This window comes from Saccostrea cucullata, unplaced genomic scaffold, assembly GCF_032062105.1.
Source record: "Saccostrea cucullata isolate Sc308-1 unplaced genomic scaffold, CSIRO_AGI_Scuc_v1 ctg928, whole genome shotgun sequence".
In the NCBI taxonomy this organism is placed as follows: Eukaryota; Metazoa; Mollusca; class Bivalvia; order Ostreida; family Ostreidae; genus Saccostrea; species Saccostrea cuccullata.
In genome coordinates this window covers 229,273-253,521 of record NW_026925141.1, presented here as the reverse complement: position 1 = coordinate 253,521, position 24,249 = coordinate 229,273, and the positions used below count along the sequence as shown (strand labels likewise).

At 33.3% G+C, this 24,249-nt stretch overlaps 2 protein-coding genes across 2 annotated transcripts; both read left to right on the top strand.

Moving 5' to 3' along the window:
- The first annotated feature begins 302 nt into the window (after nt 1-302).
- On the top strand, nt 303-16,432 carry LOC134268177 (uncharacterized). Its single transcript, XM_062750370.1, has 8 exons — nt 303-514; nt 4,675-4,859; nt 6,658-6,711; nt 7,677-7,765; nt 8,270-10,054; nt 10,614-10,731; nt 13,578-13,862; nt 15,498-16,432. The coding sequence occupies exons 1-8, from the start codon at nt 363-365 to the stop codon at nt 16,340-16,342; spliced, it is 3,513 nt and encodes a 1,170-aa protein (XP_062606354.1). The 5' UTR covers nt 303-362; the 3' UTR covers nt 16,343-16,432.
- On the top strand, nt 16,356-22,783 carry LOC134268175 (uncharacterized). Its single transcript, XM_062750369.1, has 2 exons — nt 16,356-16,467; nt 21,774-22,783. Exons 1-2 carry the CDS (start codon nt 16,356-16,358, stop codon nt 22,781-22,783), a joined length of 1,122 nt encoding a protein of 373 aa, XP_062606353.1.
- Nucleotides 22,784-24,249: the final 1,466 nt, after the last annotated feature.

Genomic DNA, 24,249 nt, shown 5'->3' with positions numbered 1-24,249 from the left:
ATCTTCGGGTTTCTATTTATCCTTATTATGGAGAAGACATACAGTGTAATAATTCATTTCTGTAAAAGTAAGAAACACTTCAAAATTCAAACTATTTTGTTTTTCCATTTGAATCTAAATCTATTGTTGCTTGTGAAAATTACTATAAGGAAAAATTCTTTGAAATTTGGAGCAGAGGGATACAATTTCACCTTAAATGATGCTCAAAGACTACCAAATAAACATATCCTGATATTAGCCTCCACCAAAGAACCCCGATCCCGATAACATTCTCAACAATAAAAAAAATGTAAATGACGTTCTGTCTGGTAGCTTCTTGAGTCTTTGGACTTATTCTAACCTATTTCAAGATAACATGAATTATGAATAGGTACAGGAACATTCTAACTGGAGAGGCAGCCACTGCATTTAAAAAACTTATCGGTAAATATTACTGGGCAGACGATAACATTGTGGTGAAGCATCTGATCGAAGTACACGAGCAATTCTGTGGGAAATGTTGTCCTTTGGAGAAGTAAGTGATGATTGAATTGTATTTTATTGCTTGTTTTAATATAATTCACTCACTTAAACAGTTAAAGAAAATATTTGTACGATATTTCGAATGTTAGACGGACACAAGCAGCCGATGATCGATGGCATCTTGGTCTAAATGGGTCCGACTAATATTTTAAAAAATGTGGATCCACAAGTACAATAACTCAGCCCACACACGTTTTTGTCAAGAAAGATATTGTACAAATGTACTACATATGCATGTAAATGTTCATGCGAAATTGCAACATGCAAATTAGGGAATAACTGTCATTGATTTTTTTTTTCTTTGGAGGTGTTTAAATTGCTTTGTTTGATGCTGTGATCGATCATTTTGCTTAGCTCGCGTGATAATTTGCATTAATGTCAATGGCATTCATGCATGACATTATCATTCGAGCCAAGTGAATAATCAAAAAATCCCAAAAGCCAACGGTTTTCTTGCCTTATCCTTGATCATTATTAATTTTAAAAAATGCTATAGCTACTCTTTACTTAATAAACAATTACTTAAAAGTTATTTTCATAAATAAAACTGATATAAATATGTGTGCATCATGTAGGCTGGTTTATTCACTTTTAAGGCTTAAAAAAAAAAAAAGTTTGTTTCCTGTAACATTCCCCAAAAATAGACCGTTTCACGGTAACTGCGGTACTACTCTTGTGCAGGGCAAAATGATTTATTTTGGTGAAATATGACGTAAAAGTAATTGTTTAAAATATGTCATTTAATTATCTATGAACAAAAACACCGCCAAACGTTATTATTTTGCCCTGCAAAAGCGTAGTACCGCAGTTATCGTGAAGAGGCTAATTAAGGGTCGGTAGGTCGGAAATTCTTTTTTTTTTTGCTTATGTATGGTCAAACATTCCCAGACTGAATATACCAAGTGTCATATTTACTGTGGACTTATATTTAAGGTAAATGTAAACTGTAAACTAGAAATATATAGTTGATGTTTTATGTCTCAAGTTAAGCCTCAAGCTAGTTTTTTTTGTTTTAATGAATGGAATCAGGGCCTAAAATAAAATATTGTTAGTTTGCAGTTGCCAACCGACCCACTGAAAATGCACCCGACCCAAACTTTTTTTTAGCCATTTTGTAATATTTTTCTCTCTTATTTTTTGGGATATTAAAACTGTTTCATTTTCAATTTTTTTCTTCATAAATCATAAGTTTATGCCAAGAGTGCAGCTTAACCATGTATAGTAGGCCTATGGAAAACTCTATTTTATGTTATGTAATATATAATGATTGGTCAAAGCAGTTTTGCCATTTGTCATGGAAAAAAAAAATCCACCCGGGGGTAATTTGAATGGGTCAAGCAGGTTACAGGAAACAAACATAATTTTTTTAGGCCTAATCATGCTAATACAGTAATCTTTAATAGGTAATACATGGCTTGTAGCATTTGGATTGGCGAAATCAATACATGGCATGTGAATAGGAATAACTGTCAGATTTTTCTTTTTCATGCATGATTATCAATCGATTTGCTTGCATGATTTTTTTTTGCATTAACGCTTTCAGCATTTATGCAAATTATTAGCGATCACATCATGAAAAAATCAATACTTCGATTTGGCATGTGTAATTTTTTTATGCTATAAATATACACTGCCTTTATTTTTCATAAATTATTTAAAAACTATTTATCTATGATTATCTCTATATTTTCAAAACCACAATTCAGATTTGCACATTGGTCCATTTTTGGCCCTGTGAATTTCTGATTTTTTATAAGTAATTTATTCTTTTACTTATAAGTTGTTTATTCGGACTTACACTCAGCATTTATGCAAATTAGGATTTTATATGCAAATGAGCTGCTTGAATAAGCCAGTATTAGCCACTTATGCTTTAAAATAGTCACTTATAAGTGACTATAAGGTTATTTCTTAACCCTTCATACTTTATCAAGTATTAATAAAAAATTAATTTTAAGTTAGTTTTATCTTTTTTTTACATATACACATATATCTGATTTAGCATGCTTTAGATCAAATAATCAAGTAGAAATTTTATGAAATCACTTTAATATGACATTTTTTGATGATGCAAACTATAAATATACAAACAAAAATGTTGAACCTTTAATGACCTTTTCTTAAATTTATGAAATCTGAAAGCAACTATTTGATTCAAAATTTCAGGCAAAAGAAGTTAAAATAGAGAGATGATTTAAATAGAACCTACTTGTTGTACCTGATGTGAAGGTTAGGCAAGTACTTGTTGCTGATCTCTGCAGGGGTTACCTTGATACAAAAAGAAGTTCACATGCCAACTTTCCCGATTTAGGCGGGATTCTCCCGATCTTAACCTATATTTCACGATCAAAACCACAATTCCCGAGAAAAAATTCAGATTTTCATGAAAGAAGAAAGTTCACATTGGTCCAGGAAATCACTTTTGGCTGCTGTCCAGGTACAGTGAATTTCTTTTCAGTTTGAAGGGGTATGCGAAGTGAAACACATACTCAGTTTTAGTTGAAAATATGTTATATTTCACTTATACCCCTGGTGACTTCATATCAAATATAAATGACGTAATTTTTTTCTCTTGTCTATGTATTATGAATGGGTGGGGGAGGGGCGTCATGAATTAGGCCTATTTCTCAAAATTGTCATTTTAATGATGCCTCAAATTTTGAAAATTTTGTTAAAAAATGACCAAAATTTAAGCTGTTTTTTTGTAATATTATCAATATCATAATTTACAAAAAAGTATTTCATAATCATTTATTTTCACGACAAAATGCATAACCCCCAACCTCTGATCTAAAATGTTGAATTATATAATGAAAGAACTGTTTTAGAAGATTCTAATCTTTGACATGAAAGAATTTTTGGATTATAAGTTGCAGGGTGGGCTCATATTTTATCAAAAGTTTTTTTTCTCTTGAAGATGCTCAATTTCACTCATTTTCTTCAAAAATCAAGAACATTGCAGTTTCACAATGCCTGAGTTTCCAGACTTGGACTCTCAGAGAAAAATTTTTTATAGGAAATGAAAGCACTAAGTCTCTACTTTATGTTGATGATCGAAATAGGACGTAAGAACTTAGTTGGTTAATTAGTATATTGACAGGGCCATTTTATGGAGTACGTGAATCTACCTCTTTGACATACATAAAGTCATGCAAATGTTCTATAAATAGCATATGTAATGGAACGTTTTTCCCCGTGTTTGTGACGTCACAATGTGAAAATGACGTCATAAGGCAGATCACTTGTGAAAAAAATGGTTGACTCAGTCATAATATACGAGAAACGAACAGCTGTAAATTTAATTGTATATCTTGGAAATTCCTTTGTTTAAGTTTATAATAATTTGTATTCGGTTTATGAAGATAAAAGACTTGCTAGAAGTTTTGTCATTAATTGGATTGATTGTTAGAGTGAAGGAAGGGAGATGTTTAAAAATGATGTTTGTTCTGTTGCCCAGTGAAAGCAAACTTGGAGAGAGACCTATTCTTTGTTAAGCAGTTTGATATAAAAGATCGCCAACTTACTGTTAGAAAAATAGATGAATATCTTTACATTAATATAATTATCAAATCCCTAAAATGTTGTTTACTTTAGACTTTAAACATATCAGATATGATAGAGTGAAGGCACCCATACTTTATCCACATGAAATAAATGACGCTCAAAAGACAGAGGACTGGTTTTGATGGTCACATTTGCTCATTCCGCTAAAGGATATCATTATTCACCCATACTATTTCAGAGATTAGGTCATTTATGACAATTATACTGTTTTTTTGGAAAAAATAACTTGCATGGTTAGAAATATAAGAGTCGGAAAAAATTTTAAGCTTCTGTGCTTAAGTGCATGTCACGTGACTGCCTATATCACGCATGGGCAGATTGATTGCAGATGCACATTAAAATCAGAGAGGATATTGAAACATATTTAAAACTGAAACTCTATATCATTTCTTTTTTGCAAGTTATTCAATGAGTTCGCGAACTTTTTGATCACCCCTCGTACCTGTATATTATGTTGATAAACATTTCAAATGTTTTAAATATTTCTTCATTATTCTTTTCTGAAACTTGATTGTCATAGATTGGATGTAAATTTTTTGAATTTTTTTTAGCATATCCACCTATATATATTTCATCTATCAATTGTAGCTGTGATGGAAGTCAACAAGAATCAGGAGCAGAAAAACTGACTATCGGCCCCAAGGGATCAGGAGCAGAGAAACGGACTATCAGCCCCAAGGGATCAGGAGCTGTCAGTAGACAGGGATCAGGAGCAGAAAAAGTGATCGTCAGTCAACAGAGATCAGACACAGCAAAGAAAGATGAAAGATCTGGTAAGGCTTTGTTACAAGAAAGAAGAAAATTTATGGCTTGAGCTGAACTCAAACCCCTGCATCAATAAACAATAAGCTTACTCAGGGGTTCAAAATTTTTTTTGTCATGGTCAAGTCCAGGACTTAAAGAGTAAATTTTAGGCAAGTCCGAGGAAGAAATTTCAGAGTCCATATTTACCTATACATCATTAAATTTATGTTATTTATAATTTATTTTCATTTGTTGCATTGAATGAATAAAGACTACTAGTATATGTATTAATATATGTTTTATTTTTCCTCCATAAACTGTCATATAGTCATACATGTCAAATGAGTATTTCAACACAATACCAGACTGATAGATTACTGGTACATTACAATAACTTTTACAAATACTCACTACTGAATAAACCATCTGTTACAATAAATAGAGATTAGAATGTTCTGTAGGCCCTAAGTCACAGCTATAACCGAAATTTAACCAACTCATTGCCGTTTAGGAGGAAACATGAGAAATTTCGTAAAAGCAAGAGTCTAACCGCAACAGAAAATAAAAAGACGGATTGTATTTTTGAAACATTCGTAATGTTTTATGGGTATTTTAACGCCCACAAACCCACATTTTAACTTAATACATTTGAGAATTTGCTTTATTTTAGTTTACGATCATTTTTTAATTTATAAAAAAAGATAAACAAGAAACATAGCCAAGTCCCAGGACTTTGGTGAATTCTAAATGCCGAGTCCGGATCCGGAATTTGTTAGTCCGGGACGTCGGGCTTGAGGAATTTTGAACCCCTGCTAACTGAGCTTCAAGTTCCTAGGCTACTCTTCATGGCCCAAACCATTACAGCTTTATACAAATGCAGCATTACTGTAATATGTAAATCCCAATTGCTGTCATTGACAGTATGGTTAAAGTATTATTGCAGCCCAGAGGACCGGGCTGCTCTATACATACATGTATAAGTTTAAGTGTTGGTGTATGGGGATTGAGATGGGAGATGTTATTCAGAATTTAAGGTTTTCTTAACATTAAAAAGGTTAAGCAGAATGTTCTTTCCCTTTATAAATTACGAGATACATAATATATTTACTTCCATTAAGTGAATTTGTAAAAATATATATGTTTTTGAATTAATATATAAAGTTGCGTACCCTTTTTTATTGAAAAAATGACAGGTCCCCTTTTTTAGAACATCGAATTTTTCTTAACGCATGAAAACACACTCTAAACAGTTCGTGTTTTATATTGATTTCTTAAAGTGAAATACATTTTTGAAAATAGGTGAGGCATGAGTCTAGTTTCAATTTATATTTTATGCAGCCAACATTTACTTGAGAAATTGATAAAGTTTGAAAGGGTATTGTTTTTGTTCGATTTTTATCCGACTATAAGTCTTCAAAATATTCTCCACTATAGTGTCCATCATTTAGACGCATGCCTTTTTCACACATATCGAAGCGGTGTGATGATCAAGACTCATTTCCATTGTTTACTTTATTTATTTCCTGGGCAACAATTGATGGTTAATACATCAATGTTTTCTTGTTACTCTGTGTACAAGTCCTATTTGACAATTGACATTATAGATTAGGCTGTGTATTTTACTTGTTCATTGTCACTTCTTTCCTTTATTTCTGCCACTAAATTTAAAGTTGCATGCGTGTAGAACAATTAAGATTCAGAGTCAGACTGATTTTTAGCTACTCGCTACTCTTTGAAATACAATTTATGACTCTGACAATAAATTAACGAACATATTTTTAAAATTCTACGGTCCAGTTAATATGCTTAATCCTTCTTTCCTTTCAGAATACCCCTCACCATCAGAGGATCAGGAGAAGTCCATTGGTTTACAAATGGAAGGTACTGTCAGATATGTTTGCTAAAATTTTGTTAATGTTTTTCTACTGCCATCAGACATCAGGTTGATAGTTGTTAGAGTGTCTGCTCTTCATTTGTGGAGTAAGGATTTGATCCTTAGATCCCAGATTCAAAACCACTGCGGAACGTGGAGACTGGTTCCTTCCCAACTTCCTTAAATGAAATTATATAACTGAGGCCCCATGTCAAGACAATGAACTATTGTTCATGAAAAAAAAGATCCCTCACTGATCAATGGCCCTAAATGCTGCTATTGGTATAAATTTGCAGCCCTCCACCAGCAAGTGGTGGCATCTCCGTCTGAATGAAAAATTAACATAAGGGACATTAAACAGTAAACAAAAAAACAAATTTAAGCTACAAACTTCTGCCCTTTTAATTGACTCAATATCTAAAATTTATAAGGAATAAATCAGGATTCAATCTTAAGAACGAAAATTTATGTAAGGAATAAATCAAGATTCAATCTTAAAAACAAAAATAAAATGTACTAGTTTAATATTTTCCACTGCAAATGTTGAAAAATTGGACCAGATATTCAATTATTTATGAAAATGAAGTGGCATACATGCATATATTGGCTTTAAGATAGATATAGTTTGGACTTGTGTGCATTAATATTGAAATATCCCACAGAATGTAAAAACAAATCTGCAACATCAACATGAAAACATGCTCAGTTAGAATGTTTGTATACTATATAAACAGATTTTAAAAAAGAAATAAAGTAACATTAAGCCGGATGATGAAGGCACAAAATTTTACAATGTTAAGTGATAAACCAGGATAGTTAGCAAAACATATATTTTTAAAAAATTTCCATTTGATTTTGAAGATTTCTATCGGTTTCTATCGTTTGTTGTTTTTGTGCTGCCTCTGCAATTGTTTGATTGTTGATCTGTACAACACTAACCCTTGGTTAGTAATTCTATTGTTTGTTCTGGTAGTGGAGGATGGTGCAGAGTCCCTGGATGAAGACAGCAGTGGGGAAAGTGAACCGGATATGGAATCTGAAACAGAAATAGAAAGTGAAGAGGTGAGTGGAGAATAACCAATTACACTGATACAGAAAGTAGAGAGGTGAGTGGAGAATTACCAGTTACACTGAAACAGAAAGTAGAGAGGTGAGTGGAGAATTGCCAGTTAATCTGAAACAGAAAGTGAAGAGGTGAGTGGAGAATTACCAGTTAAATTGAAACAGAAAGTAGAGAGGTGAGTGGAGAATTACCAGTTACACTGAAACAGAAAGTAGAGAGGTGAGTGGAGAATTACCATTTAAACTGAAACAGAAAGTAAGGAGGTGAGTGGAGAATTACCAGATATACTGAAACAGAAAGTAAGGAGGTGAGTGGAGAATTACCATTTAAGCTCAAACAGAAAGTAAGGAGGTGAGTGGTGATTTACCATTTAAACTCAAACAGAAAGTAGAGAGGTGACTGAATTTAAGCCAGATTAAGGCTTTGAAATGAAGACAGTAACTCTATAGCAAAATAAGTTATCCTAAGATATGTCCATACTTATATACTATTTTTATTTCTAGGAAGTTCAGATAAAAGAAGAACCAGATGACTTCCAAGAGAATTCTAGTGAAATAGCTAAACTAAAAGGTTCCTCTACAGCAGACAAGGAAGATTGGTCATCCCTCAGACCACATTCTACTGACAATCCAAAGTCCACCAACCAATTTTCATTAAGAATTCAGATGTCCACACACAGCCAATCAAATAATTCAAAAGACATTAAGGGTCATGTGACAAGTCAGCCAGGCACGGTGCGAAATTCTGGAGATCAAACTGCATTAGTTAGCAGCTTAAATAGTTTGAATTCCTTACAGACAATTAGTGACACAAACGCGGGTGTAAATGTGGCTCAACCTTTGTACAAGACTGTAGCAGGACAGATGGGAATAACCCTTCAAAGTAACAGTGGTCGGACAAAGTCCAAAGAATCTCAGAAACATTCTGGTATCAGTGTAGTCAGGCCACCTCTTGATCAACAACAGATGATTCAGGTGAAGTCAGAACCAGCAGAGATTAGTGATTCACAACCTCAAGGGACAGTTTTTAGAAGTGTCAACCAAAATACTTCATTGACACAGAATCAACCACAAAATGTCAACCCAAGTACTGGGATTCCAGCATTAGGAGGATTCCAGAATAACGTGTTGTCCACTGGAAATGTTTTCCCACAATCCCTGCATTCTAATTATAATCAGACTGTGCCACAGGGTCCTGTTTCAGTGTTGCCTAGTTTTCAAGCACCGCAACCTCCAGCACTGAATGTAGCACAACCTCCAGCACTAAATGTAGCACAACCATCACTCAGCGTAGCACAACCACAACTCAACATAGCACAGCCGCAACACAATGTAGCACAACCACAACTCAATGTAGCACAACCAACATTCAACGTAGCACTGATGATCAACCCAATCACTGGAGCACCTATGTTAGTGTACTCACAAAACGTTCCAAACCCCAGTCAGAATGTTAACCAACTGAATCTCGCAGCAAACCCATTTTCACAAGTGTCGGTTTTGGCTCCAAGTGTACAAAATCAAAGTACTTCAAGCCAAAGTACTGCAAATCAATCTACTACAATGCAAAGTAGTTTAAGCCTAAGTACTGCAAATCAAACTACTACAGTACAAAGTGTAGCAAGCAAAAATACTGCAATACAAAGTAGTTCAAGCCAAAGTACTTCAGATAAAACTAGTACTGTACAAAGTACTTCAAGTCAGTATACCAAGTCAGCAAGACCAAGCGTAATCAAAAGCCAAAGTACTGTAGTAAGTACTTCAAGCCAAAGCAAGACAACTGAAACTACTGCAAGACAAAGTATACCAACTCAAAGTACTACAATACAAAGTACTTCAATTCAAAGTACTCCAATACAAAGTACTTCAAGTCAAAGTACACCATTACAAATAACTTCGAGTCAAAGTACACCAATACAAAGTACTTCGAGTCAAAGTACACCAATACAAAGTACTTCGAGTCAAAGTACACCAATACAAAGTTCAACAAGTGAAACAACTACAAGACAATGTTTAACAACTCAAAGTACTTCAGCTCACAGAGAGAAGGAAGTATTGAGCACTCCGAAAGTTCTGTCAACCTCAGCAAAATCACCCCCATCAGAGACTATAACTTCAAGTAGTGACACCAGATCAGCTCAGCTGGAGAAAACTGGAGAACAAACTGATCCACCATGTGAGATGGATGAAGAGGAGGCCTCACTCTCTGACACTGATGATCAACCTTCCACCTCCTCCGTGACAGCTAAGAGATCATCACCAACAGCAGACGACAATACCTCTCAGATTGTAAGTGTTCTGTATTTTTTTTTTATGAAAAGAAGAGTATACTAGTACCTACCTACCTATCTGCCTACTTATTAACTGTAAATTACAGATCAGCAACTGTTATCAGAGTCTACAATAATCTTTTAAGCCTCTCCAAATCTTCAATAAATTGGTTATTTCAATTACTTGTGTAATTTTTCAAGAAAACACAAGAAATAAAAGATTTTTTTCTCATTATTATTCACATTTTTATAAGTTATACTGACATGCTAATCATTTTTATACATTTCCAGGTTACAATTTAATAATGATATGAATTTTGCATGCCCCTCACAACAGAGTATGGAGGGGATAAATTAATGGGCTTCTTTGTGTTTTAGTTTGTGATGTGTGAAACGGAACTGACATGATTTGCATCTCCAGGGTCAATATCAAATGCTGCCTTAATTTTATAGATATTCTGTTTACCAGGGAATACCCTGCTTTGCTTGTGTCTTTATTTATAGAAAAATATTTTAGAAACCATCCATTGGGGTGATTCTGCTTTGTAATCCTTTTATTTTATTTCATTCGATTTTAGCATCCACTCTATAAACGATTTAAAAGAACAACGGAGGATGAAATGGACAGATTATTTAAGGGCAGACAAGCATGGTCAACTAAAGTGAACACTCAATGGGGGATGAGGATATTTCAAGGTATGACATTAAGATTAACATATTAAGGCTACACCCATTAAATGTTTTTGCTTATCAGACCCCCTGCTCCTATTTAAACAAAACTATACACAAAATATCAAAATTTTGTACTTAGTTCTGTTCCATTTTTGCTCCATTTTATCAAATTTCAATCTGCCTACTCAAATCAGAAGGGAAAAACTATAATTGTTGACTCAAATTTTGCCATTTTATGCCTTAAATTGTTGCCAAGAAAACAGTTGTAATATAAATGTTGAATGGTTCAACCACTCATACTTTTTTCATCAGATGTCTGACAAGCAAGAAATTGAAGTGGTGTGACCTTATTATAATTTTATTGATTACTGTAGATCACTATACTTTTGCTACACCTTATTTTCGCGAGATAGTCATTGACTCTTGATTAGCGAGACAAAATTTTCACAAATTATGGTTATTGCTCTATATAATCTTAAGGAATGCTATCATGTGCGTGAATTAAATTTTCGCGAGAACACTGTCTTGCGTAATTATGTGAAAATAATGTTCTCGTGAATAAAAAGTGATTTACAGTATTAAGAAGTATGTTTCCTGCAGGAAAAATGCACATATTGGAAAAATTTTTGAAGTTTTCAAAGCTTTAAAAATTTCAAAAGTACAGTGCAGCCTCATTAATCCGGATGCTTTGGTTCCTAGTCAATTTGGATATGTGAAACATCCGGATACCTGAATCACCAGTTAAACAAGACAAAATAACATTCAAAAATTCTGTTCCCATGAAAAATCATCTGGATACTGAACCATCCGGATATCTGGCGTCCGGATATCTGAAGGCCCGCTGTACCCATTTAGATGTTTCTAACCTCAGCTGAGTTACAGCTAGGGTAAGCTTTCTGATCTAAATTTCCTTGTTGTCTGTGGTTGTCGTCTTCATAAACTTAATGTTCTTGAAACATGTAAAAACCAATAAGGCTACATTGTAAAGATTAAATTTGTTCAAGTCTTGTCTCAAGAGACTGAGAAAGGACCACAATAGAAAAAGGATGGAAGTTTTATTGGTTGTTGGTGTTGTATAGAAAAATAGGGGAGAAAAATGCATCAAAATCCTCCAAAAATCAGGAAGACATTGATTTTGCTTATTAATATGTTTACAATGCTAAAGTTTTATCAATTTGGTCAATTTTTGTGCATATCTTTTTTTCTTTCTTAAAAATTGAAGTAGAAAATGAAAATTAGATAAGCTACAAACTGTACAGTCTTAGAGAATTAATAATGGGCTTGAGTCATTTTTACTGTAGACGTACTTTTTTCAATGGGGTCATAATTCCGCGGAATCTCAATTTCTGTTTAATCCGCGGGTACAAAATTATGCGGATATCCTAGACTGTCACTGTATGCCTTACATTTATAATAAGTACGCTTGGACAAATTTCCGCGGAAAATTGGTGACTGCGTACATAGCGTAAATTAATACCACGCAGAATAAAGTACTTCTACAGTATCTTTAAGTTCATATTCCACAAAATCTAGGGAGTTCTTGTTTACTTGGATAATCTTTCTTATAAGTTAAACCCTCTTTGGTATTCCCTCCAAATAAAAGCTGTTTTAAAACATCAAGACAGCTTTATGTATTCTTTATCTTATAGTAAGGAGAAAGATTAAAAGTTTTTTTTTATAATTCATATTAATAAAATTATTAAAACACAGGCATTCAATCATGTCCTCTTCATATAATGACGATGACTACAGCATTTATTTTTCTTCTAATTTTTTTTTTATAATTTTAAGTCCAAATATGATAATAAAAATACAATTTCAGCAAATACATGTTGAATGACTCATGCAGGGATGTGAATTCCATTTCTTTTTAGTTTTAAAGCTTGTTGTTGTTCTTAACTAAACAGATAAAACAAGTTATGTTTATAATAAACATGATAAATGAATGTTGTTGGTCTTATGGACTAAAGTTTGTGTTACTGTATTGAGATTGCCCTTAATGACTCTATGGATATGAGGAACAAGTTTGCTATGCAACAAATATAAGTCTACAAAATAGAATATATCCATATACTCTATACAGGGATATTTTTGCCCCATGTTATTGTTGCAAACAGTTTTGCCCCAATTTTAAATTTGCCCAGCCATAGTTCTGTTTAAGAAATCCGGGAGTTTGTATTTTAACTTTTTGATATTTTGGACTGAATTTAAAATAAGGTCATACCAAATAATCATTGTGTTTTAAGTTAATGTGTTAGAACTGTTAAATTTTACCATGTTAACATTGAATTTTTTTTTAACTCACTTCAATATTTACATTTCAAACTGTTTTCTTTATGTCGACCAAAAATATGAAAGTTATGTAATATGTAAATTATTTTTTTCTTCAATATTATTGTTTCAGTGTACTTTAAAATACATGAAGTGCTTACTTTAAATGCAAGTATAAGTTTTAGTCACATGTACACATAAGAAATGGGATGTTCATCAACCTGATGAATACAGAGGGCTCACAGCAAATGTGACATCAACAGGGATTGCTTACTCCTTTAAGTCACCTTATCCAAGCTCTTGAATTCTCAGGTGTCTTAGTTTTATGTCCTCCTCAAAGATTTATATTTTTGAGATGGATCAGTGTTGTTTTTTTAAGTTTCATTTAAGTGCATTCATACAACTCTATTGAAATCTGATGAAATGCAACAACTTTCAAGCATTTTCACACAGAACACACACTGAAGTGTCTCGAAATTGGTCTTAGAGAGAATTTTAATGTTAAGTTCATGCAGAAGTAGATGAAATTAATAACTGTGTGCATTAATATCTGTATATACATAAGTGGAGCATGGTTTTAATTGACACCCCCTCTTCAGATCAACAGGAGCCGTCTGATCCTGATTTAGAACCTCTCTCTGAAGAAGAATCTTTAAATGTTATTGCTCACATGATTGCTCAAGAAGTTACGACATCCGGAGTCCCGTCGCCACATGCAATGGATTTACAGCAGCCAGGAAGTCCTGAATCACCTCCTCCTGAAATGCCAAATACAAAGTCAAGATTTCACAAAGTAACCGAGGAGCAGGTTAAAAAATATGAGGAAATGACGCAGTCCAAAAACACCAAGAAACATACCAAGTGGGGAGTTAAGATATTACAAGGTAAGCACCTGATAAGGTGTAAAGAACTTAAGATATTATTATATTGTAAGCATTTGGCGAACAGGGCAGGTGTTAAGATAGTACACCTCACAGTTAGCATTGGCTGGGTGATTAGATTGTGTGTTAAGATCATAAAGGAAGCACTAGATGGGGTGTTAGGATATTACATGATGAGCATTAGATGGTGTGTTAAGATATTACATGATAAGCATTGGAAGGGGTGTTAAGATATTACATGGCAAGGACAAGATTGGATGTTAAAATAGTACATGGTAATGACAAGTTAAGATGTTAAGGTATTCAATCCCTAATAGGAACAAATTCAATGAAATTGAATACTTAACAGATATGTAAGCATTGAATACTCAGTTTTTTTAGACATACAATGTACTTCCCATTTATTACTATTAGTATGTATAGTGGGATGTGTCCTAATTTATGACCTTGAATTTTGGTAAGAGTTATCTCACCTTTTTCTAATTAATAAAAAAATCAATCAATAAAAATTTAGCCGGTAAAAAAAAATGTTTTAATTTGTCATTCTTTTTTAAAGTTTACATGATAAGCATTCCACCGCAGGGGTGTTATTGATATTAAATTTAAGCATTATATGGGGTGTTAAGAAACATTTTCCCCAGCACTTCAATGCAATCTTTGTTAATTAACTACTGCTTAATTAATGACATTTTTGAAACTTTTACATCGGTATATCCTTTTCTAATAAAATGCTTTAATATAAATTCATTAAATTTATATAGCTTGACGGATATTAAGCTATATCCGAAATTCGTAATATCCGTGATGGAAATCCTTAACCGAGTTTTGCTGTACATAATAACAAGATGGGGTGTTAAGATAGTACATGGGAAGGACAAGATGTGATGTTAAGATAGTACATGGGAAGGACAAGATGTGATGTTAAGATAGTACATGGGAAGGACAAGATGGGATGTTAAGATAGTACGTACTAAGGACAAGATGGGATGTTAAGATAGTACATGGGAAGGACAAGATGGGATGTTAAAATAGTTCATACTAAAGACAACATGGGATGTTAAGATATTACATGGGAAGGACAAGATGGGATGTTAAGATAGTACATGGGAAGGACAAGATGGGATGTTAAGATAGTACATACTAAGGACAAGATGGGGTGTTAAGATAGTACATGCTAAAGACAAGATGGGATGTTAAGATATTACATGATAAGCACTAGATGGGATGTTAGGATATTACATGATAAGCACTAGATGGGGTGTTAGGATATTACATGATAAGCACTAGATGGGGTGTTAGGATATTACATGATAAGCACTAGATGGGGTTTTAAGATATTACTTTGTAAGCACTAGATGGAGTGTTAAGATATAACACAGACAGAATTTGGCTTGGTGAAGATGGAGGTGTTAAGATATTAAACAGTAAGCATTTGGCAGGTTGAACAATTTATGCTTTTCACAAAGTTATATTAGAATTTACCTGTTCAGGTATTGTGGTAAAATTGTAAAAATGAATATAGATAAAACAAAGGCATGTAAATGGGCAGATTAGTTCATGATTTAGAAATGAAACTGTAATTTATAGAACAAAAGAAAGAAAACCATTACAGTAAATATCATAACTTATTTTTTGTAGAATGGCATTTGGAAACTTTTAACCAGGATATTGACCTTTCAACTATAGGCACGGAAGAATTAGTCGACAAACTTAAAAAGTTCTACTGCGAAGCAAGACCTTGTAAGACACCTAATGAAGAGTACCATAAAAATACCCTCAAAGGCATACGTGCTGCAATCAACAGACGACTCTCAGATCTTGGAAGGGATATTGATATTGTCAACGACAAGTCATTCAAATCAGTAAACAAATGCATGATAGGTATGTTGAAAGAACGGAAAGCAGAGGGGTTATCACATTCAACGAATAAAAGGGAACTCATCTCAGAACAGGACCTACAAAAAATCTCAGCTTTTCTAGAAACTGCGTATTCCTCACCATTTAACCTACGGTGGGCAGTGTGGTACATTATAGCCGTTCATTTTGTATCTCATGGATTTGAGTTTCATAGTCAACTTAAAATAGACTCGTTTCAGTTCAAAACTGATGAGGAAGGAAAGACCTACGCCTGTCTTTCTCACGAAATAAAACCAAATCCACAACAAAACAAGCTTGTCAATGTAAAATCTCACGTGAGGACCGACATACGAATGTATGAAACACAATCCACAGTTTGCCCTGTAAAGTTGCTGAAGTTCTTTCTTTCAAAAACCGTATCGAAAGCTACTAGTTTTTTTAACAAGTGTGTGAGAGAGTCCCTCACTGACCCTTCTCTTGATTACTGGTATTCCAATAATCCTTTGAACCAAAAAGGAATAATGAGTTTCCTGCCTAAACTTTGCAAATTTGCTGAATGTAAACGCTACACAGGTCAGTCTCTCCGGCTGGCAGCTCTCCAGCATGTGAGGGATAGGTGGTACTGAAGAGGACCTAATTATGTGCGGGCATAGGGAGGAGTCCGAACACAGCAACAGCAAAGAGGGGGCTTCAGATAATGAGGGAGGAAACACAGAGTCCAATCACAGCAAGGACAAAGAAGGGGATTCATGTGAAGAAGAAAGGTGAAAACAGGACAATGCATTAAATAACCAAGGTCATAAAAAAATGGGCTTCAGATGTAGAAGGAAAGTGAAAATAGGGAGGAATTGAACCAAAGCAACAGGAAAGAGCAGACTTTAGATGAAGAGGGGGTGAAAACGGGACAATGTGTTTAATAACAAAAGTTGGATATCCAGCCTTGGTCAATTCTGTGTCCATGATAATAAATGATTGGGAGGCCATTTGGTAATGAACAATTATTTTGTTTTTTCTACTAACCTTGATTATTACCAACAACAAATAAATCATTAAAATGTTAAGTTTTTAATAAAATGTTTGTTATACACATTTCTTATGATGTGAGTTGTTAATGACTGTGGAAATAAAAGTTTTGTACATTGTACAGCTCCTGTGAGCCATTTTGCGATTTTCATAAGAAATAATATAAAAATGAGGAAAAAAAATCTCAAATTAACATTAGATTAAAAACGATTTTAAATTTTTTAAAATTCATGTTTAACAATTATTTTGTTTTTCATTTAATAAATCTTGATTATTACCAACAGAAACAAAATAATCATCAAAATGTTAAGATTTTAAATACATTTTAATAGTTAACTGTTATACACATTTCTTATGATGTGAGTTGTTAGTGACTGCACTTTCAGAAATATAAAGTTTTGTACATTTTACTTTTTGGTTAGCTCCTGTGAGCTTCTTTCTGGTCACTTTTGACGTGTTTTTCTATTTTCAATTAAAAGAAATGGATTATTTACTCATTTAAATTATTAGGTCACCTGAGTAACTCAGGTGACCTACAAAATTGAATTTTCTGAAACCAAAAAAATTTGGTATACTCAAATTAATAAATATTAAATTAAAAACGATTTTAATCTTTTTAAAAGTAATGTAAAACGATTCATTTAAACCAGCAATATAAAATAGAATCGTTCCTTTTCTCTGCTTCTGAAAATTTTACAATCAACTTTCAGATATTTTATGCCGTAGTCGTTATATAGTTCTTTTGTAAAACAGGCCCCAAATAAACAAACTGCTTGTCCTTTAATAAAGTGTTCATCTTTTCAACTTCTTTTCAAGAACCACAGGGAAAATTTAAAAAGTTCTTTCAAAGTACCTTTGGGTGAAGAGGATTGTGAATTGTTAAGATAAAATGCCAAGTCCGAGTATATAGTGAAAATGCATTTGTTCTTTGTGGGGCAACAAGTATAGAGATCAAAGTTTAACATTGAAATGCATAGGCAAAACTTTGATTACTGTAAAACGAGAAAATTTGGCGCATACATATTTTAGCGTAAACGCAAGTGGGAATGCATTGGCACAAATAAATTTTAGCGCTTGCACTTTCAGTAAAATATATAAATATGATTTTTTTTATCTACACCCGTATTTGACTTTTTGGTTAGTGAAGCAAGGAAAGACATTAGGACTTCCGCATATCAGTAAACGTTCTTTAACTTTACCACGGTACGTGTTGCTATAATATCACATGGACGTGGCACAATGTCAAAATTTATTTTATTTCTATTTTCAATTAAAATATATAGATTATTTACTCATTTAAATTATATTAAAACAATGATGCGTGCATCGACAGAAAATTACTATGATAAAACGGTAATATTAATCAGGTATTGTCTGCAAGCTCAATTGCCATGCTTGATTGCATTGTTTACCTCCAGGCGGTAGATCTTCCCAATGAAGCGCTAGGTCAGAAAATTTCAAACTCATGTGGAATCTGTCTTGGATAGTGTAGATTCTAAATTGTTAAAGCCATGACCCCGCTGGGGAAGGGTGTGGGCACAATATGACTCATAATAATGTTTTACATCAGTAAAATCTTGTGAAGAACAGCAAGGCCATAGTTACTGAGATGAGCGTCTTGGCCAATTAATATGCCTTTTGTTTTTCGATAAGGTATTCGGTGAGATTTCTAACAGTCGTAAGTGAATTGTGCCTTTTAGTTTGAAATTAGTTTGTCCAGGAGGAGTAAACCGTTCACATCCATCTAGAACCTTAGACTTAAGAAATGAAGGATATGGAGATAACGAACAGTATTCAATATCAAAGTCCATAAAACAATACAAAATAGGAGCAGAGCAAACACAGACCTCCAAAATATCAGAGGTTGGATCAGGTGCCATGGAGGAGTGAGCATCCCCTGCCGACCGATCACACCCGCGTGTGCTCCTTATCATGATCGGGAATCAGATATTAATTCTGACTTCACTTAATCAGTGAAACAAAATATCAAAGTATAGAAGGGTTTTTTTTTTCTTAATATTTGTATTTATTTATTTAAATAAATTTCAGGGTTTGACACAAACGGTATCCTGATAGCCTTGAACAATTGAAAAATTGGATTTATCTACTTAACTTGCCTTAAAGCCTTTCCTGCACGGCTACTGTTTTTTAACAAAACACACACTCTGAGCAAATGTAGAGATTACTTTTAACAATTAAATTCAAAGTGGTCCTCCAATTTCGTTGTCTTAGTCGATTTGATGTCATTATTAATGGCATATTGTCTAATATATAAATATAAACGCCCTATCAAAACATTTCACGTTCTGAAACATCTTGTTATAGGTAATGCACATGTCTTCTAAATAATCAAAGTACTGAAAGCACTCATGGGAGTTGAATATGGTGTAAATAAAATCTTTGATCGGGAGGTTAAGTGATTGAACAATATTACATGTATTACTTATTATTTTCAAATACAGATAACAGTTTCACATTTTTTGAGTTGGAACAATCTTGTCTTAGAGACATTGAATAGCAAAAAAAATGCATGGGCCATAATGCTTGCCTGTCTACATCAGTCCTTTTTTATACCCCCTGCTTGAAAAGGGGGAGGGAATTTATTACTCCTCTAATACCACTGAACAAAATTTTCATAGAATCTTTATTACATATTGCCGTTGTGCTTCTATTACTTTTTCATCCTACACATATTTTGGGTTTCCCATTGCAAAACATGCACACTGCCATATTCATTTTAGAGGCGGTTGATCATTTATATATATCACTGCTCACAGTCTTCAAATTTGCAATATATTTTCCTTTGCACCTTTACCTATGTGTTATGAAAATTTCAGTTTCGAAGGAATAATATCAATGTTGGTTAAATGTGGATTTTAACACAGCATCCTTTTAAGAGCTAACAGGTTTGTTATATAAAACATCTCTGTGAATAAAAATGTATTTCAATTACACGAACATTATACATGGAGTACGTCAGAACTTAATCTTTTTTCATGTTGTGAGGAAAAGAGCAATACCAAGTTAAAAACAAATATTTATTGACAAAACATAAAAACAGTGGTATATGTGAGAGTTTGTGTGCGTACAAATTATCTGGTATGTAAATGAGGTTTTCCTTTTATTAAAAAAAATATACTTCTTTTTGTTGATTTTAATTGCGATTTTACGAAAACATCAGGGTCTGTTTTTGGTTTTAACATTTATAACAGAGTACTAGATTGACCTCTTTTTGGCAGGTGATACTGCTGATTATGTAATAAATACGCATGTTTCCTAAAGTTTTTATGCATTAACGAATTCAATTAAACCAAGAAAATGTTCACGAAAAGTTTGAATAAGACTAAGTTTAACGTTTGCTGTCAGTTTGTAGAGCTGTCGTTCGTATATCTTTCAGTGTATGACGCTACACTAAAAATGAGTTCCATTACGAAAAACTTTCATGGTTCTTTATAATTTAGTTTTACATATGTACTTTGAACGAAGACTAATATTCAAAATAAGATTACTTTATCATTACATTTACTTACAATGTGAAAATTAGATTAATTCAGGAGAAAATGACATGAACTATTTGTCGCGGATGTTTATGCATGTTTTCTATTGAATATCATCGGAGTAAATCAGCCGATACAGTAGCCTCGCTTTCGTCTCTATGTAATCAACACAAATTACTGCGCATGTTAAATACGTGATGACCATGGGAGATTGAACATAGTTCAACTCCCAAAAAGTAAATAGGGACGATAAAATTTTTGAAAAGTAGGTCAAACTCTAAGGTAAAGTCACAGGGTCAAATTCATACACGTAGTATATTGAGAAAGGCTTAGTCACAGGTTTTACACATGTAATAAAAAAAAGTCTTTTCAAACTTAAAGTATTCAGGTTCAAAATTCTTAATTTATTTGGAAAGGTCTTATCGCAGGTAAGGTATATGTGAAGTATGAAAGCCCTACATGTATCTCATTCAAAAGTAATAACCAAGGTTTATATTTATTGTGACAAATGGACAAATGAATGAGATTTAAATTTCCACTCGATTTTGCGAAATTGGGGAACAGATGTATCAGCAGCGATACTCACAATCCACCTAAAAGATGGAGTTAATATAAAACCTCTACAACATTTCTACTGTCCTGTTATGTCACAGTTTTCCACAAAAAAAATGACTTTTAAGGTTTTTCCAAAGGTCAACTTTCCAAAAAAAATTATTTTTTATAATAGCTACAAAAAAATTATTTGTTATTAATTAGCTAATTTATTATTAATTATTTAATTAGAAAAGAATTTTTAAATAAAATTAAAACTTTTACAGTTCCAAGTGATACTTTCTATTTCTATGTTAATTGATAATTAATTTTTAACTTTAAACCTTACTTTATACCTAATTTTTAGACATCTTGACTTTTGATAAATCCTAAATTTTAATTCATATTTATTTGAAAAAAAATATTTTCGAATAAAATTCATTCAAAAGGTGTAATGCAAATAATGATTAAGTAAAAGCATTTTAAAAATGTATATTTTTTACTTAGAGTAATAACTTCTCATTTCTTGTATTTCAGACATCTCTATTGTACATATTACATATTATGTAAATTACTTTCCCTGCTATACAAAATTTTTCTAGCTTTTTAGCTCACCTAAGTTAAAAGCCCGTTGTCCGCTCGTCTGTCTAGCTGTCTGTTCATCTGTGGCAAAAGTTTTCACATTTTCAATTTCTCAAGAATCACTCGGCCTAATTTAACCAAATTTGGTCGAAGCATCCATGGGTGAAGGGAAGCTTAAATTATTAAAATGAACAGCCAATTCCCCTTACAATAGGAGATAATTTAGAAAAAAAAATACGATGGGGTCTATAAAAATCTTTTTATTTTCTCAAGAACCACTTGATGTTTGTTTAATATTAATATCATCTCCAGAGCAAAAAACTCTGTGTATAACCATATCAAAGCATAGAAGTGTTATTATCAAAATATAAGCCAGTTTGACTAAGACGATCTGTATTGTCTTCAATTTACTTTCTGTTTTCAGACTGGAACAAAGAATGCTTTGGGAAAGAGTTAGACATGGAAAATGTAGACCCCTCCACGCTATGCAATCTCCTATCTCGGTTTTACTGTGAGGCCAGGCCTAAATCCAACAACGCAGATGAGACCATCTATCAGAAAAACACTTTAAGGAGCATCCGGTCCGCCATTAACCGTCATCTTTTTGATCTGAAAAGACAAATCGACATTGTTAAAGGAGAAGAGTTTCGTGCCTCTAATGGGATACTGGAAGGGCTATTCAAGGAAAGAAAACGCCTTGGGTTAGCAAAATCAACCAAACAACCACCGCTGATTGACCCTGATGACCTAAAGAAAATATCTACCTACCTTCAACAAGCACCAGAATCGGCTGTTATCTTACGTCAGGCAGTATGGTATTTTCTGACGATTCATTATGTGACCAATTACATGGAATTCTTTCATCAGCTGAAAATGGATAGTTTTGAATTTAAAACCGATGGGGTTGGTGAATATGCAATAATTAAACCTGAGACATTAGGAGACAACCACGGAGTTTCCAAGGGTCATTTGAAAAGGAGGCTGTATGCTGTGGGGTCAGACGGTGGTATTTGTCCAGTAAAATTACTGAAACTTATGATCGAGAAAACTGACAAAACTGCCATTCGGCTCTTCAATAAGTACAGAAAATATGTTTGGATGGACGTAGACGAAGAATGGTTTACAGCAAAACCTATAGCAAAGAGAACGTTTGGAACCGTTCTTCCTCAAATATGCAAGGATGCTGGTGTAATAAATAGGTACGCACCCCATAGTCTGAGAGCAACCGTGCTGGCTTATCAGAATGAAGGATATGAACCACCAGATGTGATGTTCATAGCAAATCTAGCTAACGAGGACTATGCTAGATCACACACACGATGTTCTCTTACTGACGGAAGGCCCCTCAGCAGCACATTTATGTCTCTTCCATCTTCTCAAAGCCATGTTTTAATTTCCGATTCTACGGATGAATCAGATAGTTGTGAATCATAAACCCAATGGCTAATTTTTTTCAATCTCTGTACCAAAAAAATCTTAACCATTAATTTCTTTCTAAAAATATATGCGATTTTGGCAATGACCTTTACTCCTTTGAAAAACTTTTAATTTATCTACTCTTGTCTTAGCGGATCATGTGCTTGCAAAAGCTTTTATTTATCCACTTTTCTCTTAACAAATCATGTGATTGATATTCCGTCATAACTAATGATCATGCTAGAGGTTACTGGAAAAGGTCGGCAAAATTAGTTCCGAAACAGTTGAAACATTTAATCACAGTGATGCAGAATACGAATAAAAATATATTAAAACATATAGTTAATGTGTGTTTGTCTATTAGGCCAAAAAATATTAGTCTTGTTTCCTGCTACCCGACCTATCCTATTTTTTGCATCCGACTCCAAAGTTTTTTAAAGTTTTTTTTTATTTGGTTGTTTTTCATGACATATATGTTTTAAAATATTGACATTCAATCATAGAATTCGGCTTGAGTTGTGCATCAAAAGATATGGAATTTCATTTAAAAGATAAAAAAAAAACATTGACCTATGATACGTTAAATCTGGTTTTATATTAGTTCATATCCCAAAATACCGTTGGAAAAAATAAATATGTTTTAAAATATTGACATTCAATCATAGAATTCGGCTTGAGTTGTGCATCAAAAGATATGGAATTTCATTTAAAAGATAAAAAAAAAACATTGACCTATGATACGTTAAATCTGGTTTTATATTAGTTCATATCCCAAAATACCGTTGGAAAAAATAAAGCAAAGAAATAAGATATTTTTCCGACCTGCCTACCATTTAATTCAGGCTGGTAGTAGGATACAAGGTGATTATTTTGGGGGGGGCCTTTATATAGCATATATATAATAATTTGTTTTATACCTAGTAGCAACTAGTGATACTTCATCAATGTATTACTGGCAAAATACCTTTATTTTAGTTGAAGAATTTAAATGAAGTTACAGTTTGTATTCCATATGTATTTTTAGCTGGCTCAAAGAGCTAATGCTATGGCCATTGTGTGCGTGAACTTTTTAGAATATGGGCAATAACTAAGGAACCCCTTGGCCAATCAGTGTCAAATTTGTCACAGGGTATCCTTGGCCCAAGTGCTACCATTTGTACTAAAATAAGGGTTGGGACCCTTAAACAAGGGGGAGCTAATCAGGAAAACAAAACCAAAAGTACTGGTTGCTAAAAAAAATTTTCAATAACCACCAGATTTTCACCAAACTTACTTGCACGGATCAGGATATGTCGAATATTAAAATATGCACGGGGAATTACCCTAGGGCAAAGGGCGTGGTCTCAAGGTCACTTCAAAATTCATCAAAATCTACACTTAATAAAACGTTTATATTTTGCTTACTATAAGGACTAGGATCATGAAATCTTGTAGGTTGATGCATCTTAGGACTTCACATCATGTTAACTCAAAAGTAGGTCACA

Excerpts from the sequence above, each read along its gene's own strand:
- LOC134268177 (XM_062750370.1), top strand. The coding sequence starts at position 363 with ATGAATAGGTACAGGAACATTCTAACTGGAGAGGCAGCCACTGCATTT. Across the intron at positions 515-4,674 it reads AAATGTTGTCCTTTGGAGAA|CTGTGATGGAAGTCAACAAG; the intron begins GTAAGTGATGAT and ends TATCAATTGTAG. Across the intron at positions 13,863-15,497 it reads GGGAGTTAAGATATTACAAG|AATGGCATTTGGAAACTTTT; the intron begins GTAAGCACCTGA and ends TATTTTTTGTAG.
- LOC134268175 (XM_062750369.1), top strand. The coding sequence starts at position 16,356 with ATGTGCGGGCATAGGGAGGAGTCCGAACACAGCAACAGCAAAGAGGGG. Across the intron at positions 16,468-21,773 it reads GGACAAAGAAGGGGATTCAT|ACTGGAACAAAGAATGCTTT; the intron begins GTGAAGAAGAAA and ends TTCTGTTTTCAG.